The sequence below is a fragment of the Apium graveolens genome, chromosome 1 (assembly GCF_009905375.1).
Source record: "Apium graveolens cultivar Ventura chromosome 1, ASM990537v1, whole genome shotgun sequence".
NCBI lineage: Eukaryota > Viridiplantae > Streptophyta > Magnoliopsida > Apiales > Apiaceae > Apium > Apium graveolens.
In genome coordinates, this window is record NC_133647.1 from 189,914,967 (window position 1) to 189,922,199 (window position 7,233).

Consider the following 7,233-nt stretch of genomic DNA (forward strand, 5'->3'; position numbering starts at 1 on the left):
ACCGAAAATAACAAAGAAGAGGGAGTAATTCGGCAAAAAAAAAAGAAGAAATACAAAATCGTCACACTCAATCCTTTTTAAACGGTTTTCACAAATATGTAATCCCATTCATTTAACCTTCTTCCGTTTTCTGGGCACCCTCATAAAAATAAAAAATACGCATCCGAACTCCTAATTCTGGAAAAGTAGTTACGTGTAATCACTTGATTGTCCTCTGAATTTATTAAAATAACCAACACCACGCGAAGCGGGCATCCATGCTAGTCTCATCTCTTATCCTATCCAAAATAAGTTAAAATTTCTTTCATAACTATCAAACTGAAAACAACGGCAACCCTAACTGGCATTATTTTACCAACTTTCTTTAAGCAACTGCATATGTTGAAAGAAGCCGACGGCTGATTGTATGAAATATTGATGATTGATTCGCCTGCAAGCAACTAACTGCGAAGAAAGTCCTTTCGATTCTATAATCTTTTAAAATTTTAAAAAATTCATCAGATCAATTTAACAATTTGTTAACAGAAAAATTGTCATTTTTTATATAAAAACAAAATAAATTAGTAGGAGTATCCCGGATCATCTTCAAAATTCTACAAGATTTTACAACCTTGAACTCTATCCAAGCAGCAATAACTTGCAACTTTTAGTACAAACTAAAGATCTCACGTCTACAATCATAATGCCTCCTTGAGATTGAAAGTTCTGGATATTGCCCTGGCATGGTCATATTCATTGAGCTCAACCAGCATCTTCTTCAATCGACGAGCAAGTCCACTTGTTCCCATTTCTATCCCACCAGAATTTTGCTTCTTCTCCAGTATCTTTCCAAGTACAAGCAAGTAATCCACCAGTGGCTGCAGCTTTAAACTGCATTGGAATAAATAAACAATTAAAACCTGAAAAACCTTCTGTAAAAATTTGCAATAGAAGTGTGCAAGGATGTGAACAATCATATTAAAGAAAACTGTATAATTAAGTAGCTTCCCCCTTGCCATTTCACTTTCAAGTTTTACCAGAACCAGAAGGATACAAAACCAAGTCTGTGCAGATATAAGTGATAAGTGTTTTATTCTAGGTTCTCACCAAAAACAGATCACCTGCCTCTAAGCAAACTACTAGCAATCTGGTCATCAAAACTCACTATAAACAGGATGCATGAAAAGATAGAAGTGGAAAAACACAGCACACATTCTTGTTATTGCCCCCCCGAAAAAAAAGCCAATATTCTCTTCGCCTTGCTGGCAGCTTAAACCAGGCTATGTCTCATTACAATATTTATAATTTACAGAAGTCCAAGAAATATTTTGCATCAGATGAAGTCACTAAATCCAGAATGATATCCTGCAATATACAGTAATTAAAGAGCAGATTTTGAAAATAATACCTTCTCTCCCCAGTTACACTTGAACCGGACCACACCCCGCATAACGAAGCAACAATCCTCTCCGTCCTTGTCACTGCATCATGAACATTTGACTGAATGCTTCGAAGATGTGGAAGAATTTTTCCAGACAAAAGATCATCAAGTGCTAGCTTCTCCAGAACAGCCACTGAAAGAACTTTATTCCATAAGCAAATATTTCTCATTAAGCGTACGGAAACACCAAACTTATATGCTGCAACTCTTGCTGAATTTGGCACAGCCTTCATGACAAGTGTGTTCCATTTTGGCACCTAATAATTATTAAAATTGAAGTATAAGAGTCAAAAATATATGAATATTATTTAAATATAGATATATCACGAGTTTTATAATCTAAACAAAGAAATACGATATGCAGAACAGATTGGAAGTTATACCGTCAGCTCAGATACAGCTTTACTCAGTCGATCACGAAGAGCAGCTACTAATTCTCCAAGAGCCTTGCTTGAAAGTGGAACATATCTAAAGACCAAGCTTGTTGCTGTAACAGCATACTCTGTCTCACGCGTACTAAGTATGTCCCAGCAACGTGATAATTGGTGATGCAAAATAGGGACTGCAACCTTTTCCACCAGTTCAGGTATAATGTTAGCATCAGCATCGTCTTCTTGAACACCGTAATCAAAAAGCAAGGAATGCCTGCAAAGTGGAAGAATTTAGTCCAAGGGTATAGACTACATAACTAAAGCAGACAATCAGCGTATCCAGACACATAAAAAAATATCTTCTCAACTCAAGACAGATAGAAGGGACATTAGAACATCTGGAAGAACCCAAAAGACAGAAAATGAGAAAAAGGAAGAATGGGACTAGTGTTAAAAGATGGTAAAAAGTCAACCAGATATTAATTCATGTTAATTTTTTCCATTACAGGTTCAAGTTTATCGTTGAAACTTTCACCATGTCAGCAATTACTCACCCACTAAAATGTAGGCTACAAGAGCAGAGGCACGAAAGCCTTCCTCTGAGGTTCAAGGAATTTGAGCAGAGCTTACGTACCACTTCGTATCAATAAAATCTGAATCTTCATGAAGTGGATCCCACTTTAGAAGCTCCAACCTTACATATGGGGAGAAGATAGCTGGTATACTCAAGGACATATAAGCATCATTGTAGCTTGATGGATAATCTCTTTTCCATCTTTCAAACTTTTCTTTCACCACCGAAAGTTGAGAATATTCCTCAGATGCATCACTAAAAACCTGTTCAGCAGTCTGAAGCAGCTGGTCACGATTGGATTGGTATGCAGCACTCTCACTATCGCTCTCATCAGTACTTGATTCTCCTTCAATTGGCTGATTTGGACTATCATGTTCCATGGATGATAGTCTCTTGGAATCTGATCGAGCTTTTCTGCGACGCCTGGCATCTGCTCTTCGTGTCATGTCCATACGTTTCTGAAGGTTCTCATCTCTACCGAATTCATCGAGCTTCACTGGAAGAAGCCTTGATTCTCTGGAGGCAGAAGATGCTGCTTGAGCTGCAATGGTAGCTGCATCCAACATTGAGGCACTGTCACCTCCTCTACTTATGACTGACATTGCTGCACTGACAGCTGCTTCAATCTCTATCATTTCATCGTTGCCATCAGCTGTTCTTCTTTCTACTATAGCTGCTGCACGTTCTTCGTGAAGCTTCTGCATCTGGAATTCAAGTTCTTCGATATAAGGAGCTTTATCCTGGGGGAAAAAAAACAATTCGTAATTGATGTCAATAAGAGAGGAAACTACAGCAATAAATACGGAAAAACTATAGACAAAAAGACAAATTGCGCATACAAAACACTTTTTCTGGGGAAAAAATTGCAATGCAATGTCCGCCGTTAGCTACATGTGATGAACATTATGAACCAAAATGAACTTTAAAGTACTGAATTTTGTTTTTTTATCAGGACTACTATCTCAGCCACGATCAATGAAAATATAGACGTTAAAATGTAATACATCTACTCATTCCAATATAAACTCTATTAATTTGTCATCAAGCTTTGTTAAATAAGCCAAAGCATAGCTCTACTGATACAAGTATATGACATGTTCATCTATACATTTGAGAGAAAAAACATGTTGCTTCTGCATTGCATATTCGATTTATACCTTTTATTTCAGATGACGAGTTCTTTCAATTATTTTGTAAAAATCTGATATTTATTAAAATAAAATCCATGTAAAAATCCCCACAATTTTTATTTTAGCAGACATTAACAGCTCAGTTAGTTGTGCAATTTTAAACAAGTTACACCAAATCTTTCACTTTGTAAAGAACTACAAAAGAAGCATGTCTCCAATTTTCAAGTCAGAAAAACCCTTTAACATTTGCGCAACCAATTTCCCCTCCAAAACAATTTGACGCTCTTGATTAAATTCATGTTTACAAATAAAATATTTTTAAAATTATTCTAAGCTCTCAAGGTATGTCAAAAGTTTCTCAACTGTATTTTAACAAATTTTAACATATGTAATTACCATAGAATTAAAAAGGTATTAACATAAAATTGACGAGGTATGATTATATTTCAAAAAACATGCATAAAATTAAAACTTATCTCCTCCTTCCAACTACTAGTGACTTTTAAATTTAATAATCTCACAAGTGAAAGTAAACAGCATACAATATAGACAAAGATTTGGGGAAGCATTCAGAAATAGAAACAGTTAAGCATATATTACACACGTTTAGTGTACATATAAGAATGGAAAAGTTATAGAATTTCATTAATCATACATATACATACCTGCAGAAAGTCGCATATAACCGAAACAAAGTCACGAAGCTGTTGCATAAAGATGAATTTCTCACCAGCAGCAGATAGAGAAGTTTCAAGTTCAGTGACCTTCAACAGTGCGGCTGACAAATTTTCATCTGTTCTAGTAAATGATGACACTGTTCTTCCATGAGTTTCCTGAAAAGAAGTATAAATATACAGTATGAACTACATATTAGGTTCAAACTTTTGTAGGACTTTGGACAAAACTATACATAGATCAAACTACAATGAAAAGAAAAGTAATACAAATACATTCATTGGCACGAATTCACAAATGTGCTATTGTCAAACTGCATTAGACCACACATCTCCATAAACTTTATCGCTTATTTTTCCATATCATGTGCATTTATTTAACTGGTTTAAAAATAAGTTTAAAAGTAACAATTTAAATTGTAGTTGGGTGTATATAACTAGTATCAATTATCTTCTACCTACTCTACTTTGTACTTAAAATCAAAACATATTAGGGTGTGCCACTGGAGCCAAAAAAATGAGATCAACTGGAGTTGATAATCACAAGAGTATCTTTGGCGCTTAAACTATAGTGGTAGGTTTTCCTGAAAATATTCAACTCCCTCACTTAATTTAACTCAAACAGGGAATCTTGTTAATCCATTCGCTGATGCAGATATTATGTCAACTTTAAAAGGTACAGAGGGAAAAAAATCCCAGGTCCTGATGTGCTATCTGCAGAGTTCTTTACGACAGCATTTTCTGTTAATGGTGTTGATGGTTCTTAATGCCATTTTTTATGAGGACCAGTCCTCTGTTCTAAATCACTTCTATAGTACTTTGACACTTTGTGCATTCCTAAATTAGTATTCAATTAGAGCATAAATGTTAGGTCCATCATAGATTCGTAGTTTTAATGTCTGGCCACGTGGTCAACAGTTATTAAGGTTCTGCATAGATAGGTGTAATACACTATACGAGAATGCTGGGAATATCAAATATGGCCACATACTATTATGACAAAGGAGATATATCTAAGCAGGTGAACAAATAGTGTTGCTAAGTAAAAACTTTGTTACTTACAAATATATGTATGTATGCTTCTGTGCTTAAACGATAATGAGTAATCCTTTCTTGTTGCCAAAAAAATTGAGGGTTTGAAGTGCCCAATCTAGAGTACAGTAGTTTTCCGATCTATATCAAGCTCTTATAAGTTATAACCTATAGCACTAGACTCTGCTGGAAGTACCAACACAGATACGCATCCAAGTGAAGGCTCTGGCAATATTGTAAAATAAAAATTGCATGTTTTGGCCATAAATGAAGTTGTCGATATGCTGTACATGTCCTAGTGCCGCGCAAAACAGGTGCTTGAGGTAAAATAAAGAGTCCCCATAGCATAGCATCTATCAGTCTAACCTCTACCCTTTGAATTCATATAAGGTAGATTCTTACAATTATTTGTTAAACAATTTTACATTTCGTGGTGCTGTTGGGAGTTTCAAGAATTTTGGTCAAAAGATGCCGGCACCGCAAACATAAAATACATTGGCATGCTTCAGTTGAAAAACAATATCACAACAAAAGACAAATAAACATACACTAAAGAGTGACAAGAACACAAACCTTGAGTCTTCTCACATTCTCATGTAACGCTTTCATAGATAACTCGGCTTGCTGTGATATCGATAACACATCCATACCCATACCCGGAAATGAGCCACCCACTCCTCCAATGTTCAATCCACCAGCAGTACTTGACTGATACGAAGTCGGTGCAGCCTGATACATCACATTCTGTTGCTGAACAGCAGTAACAACACTACTAACAACCCTACTAGCCCCATCATCCGTTCTCCTCCCAACCCCCTTCCTAAGCTGCTCTTCCTCCCAAATCTTCTCCTCCTCATCCTCATCATCAACATCACTCCCACTAACAACCTCCCTCTTAAACCCCACATCAACCGTATCCTCAAACACACCTTTCCTCCCACTATCATTCCTCTCACCAAACATCGCAATCCTCCCTCGAAACTCTGGTTCCTCATCACTCATCCCCTCAACCTCACCATGATTACTCCCACCATCAAGCGCTATAAAATCCGGCGCAACCGCTCCCGCTTGCCTCAACCTCTCCCTCTTCGCCTTAATCTCCGCAATCGCCGCCCTATCTAAAATCAACCCACCTTCCCTATCCCTTTCCTTCCGCCCACCCCCACCTCTCCCATCACTTACTTCATCACCATAATCACTTACTTTTTCACGCAAATCATCACTATCATTATCATTATCATTACTCTTAGGCTTAATTAAGCCTTTCAATATAACAACAGGCTCAGCCTGGGGCTTAGAACTAACAGCAAGAGTTTTAGTATTTTTACGCAATTCCGACAAAGCTTCTTTCGTATAAGTACCTGCTTGAGGCTGCACATTCGAACCCAACGAAGATTTCGGCAACGGAACTCGATCTTTGGCAGCTGTGAGCTTATGATTGGAAGAAGAGGGCGAGGGCTTGGAGAATCTAGAAGGCTGGGAAGTAGTAGGTTTAGAGGGACGAGTGAATGCAGAATCATCTGAATCTTCGTCGTCAGCGAAACTGAGGAGCTTTTTGGGGGTTTGTTGGGGAGTTTTTTTAGGTTTAGGAGTGGTTGAAGAGGGGGGTTTAGAGGGGAATTGGGGCTTTTTGGTGTCTTCGTCGTCGGGGTCGTCTTCGGAGGTGCGGCGGCGGAAGTTTCTGCTCCGGCTACTCATGATTTAGGGGTGTTTGTAGTGTTATAGATCGTCTTTGATGGTTTATTTGTAATCGTAACTGGAAAAAATTGATAAAAGGGCAAAAAAACAGTGTGCGGGAAACAGGGGTGAGCAGAAAAAAACCGAAACCGGAAAAATAACCCGAAAAAATCAATAAATCAAACCAAAAAAAAATCAAACCGCTAAAAAAACTGAAGAAAACCGAATTAGCGGTATGGTTTTGGTTCCGGTTTTCAATCAAAACCGAACCGAAATTAACCGTACCGCTATATTATATATATATAATATTATGTATATACATGTATATATTATCATAATCCGGTTTTAATATTTT

The 7,233-nt window shown here is 37.1% G+C and overlaps 1 protein-coding gene across 1 annotated transcript; it reads right to left on the bottom strand.

The window, feature by feature from the left end:
* Nucleotides 1-514: 514 nt before the first annotated feature.
* LOC141673955 (transcriptional repressor ILP1) lies at nt 515-6,961 on the bottom strand. Its single transcript, XM_074480683.1, has 6 exons — nt 5,775-6,961; nt 4,161-4,328; nt 2,426-3,105; nt 1,804-2,065; nt 1,388-1,677; nt 515-870 (listed from the first exon to the last, which is right to left on the bottom strand). Exons 1-6 carry the CDS (start codon nt 6,897-6,899, stop codon nt 678-680), a joined length of 2,718 nt encoding a protein of 905 aa, XP_074336784.1. The 5' UTR covers nt 6,900-6,961; the 3' UTR covers nt 515-677.
* Nucleotides 6,962-7,233: the final 272 nt, after the last annotated feature.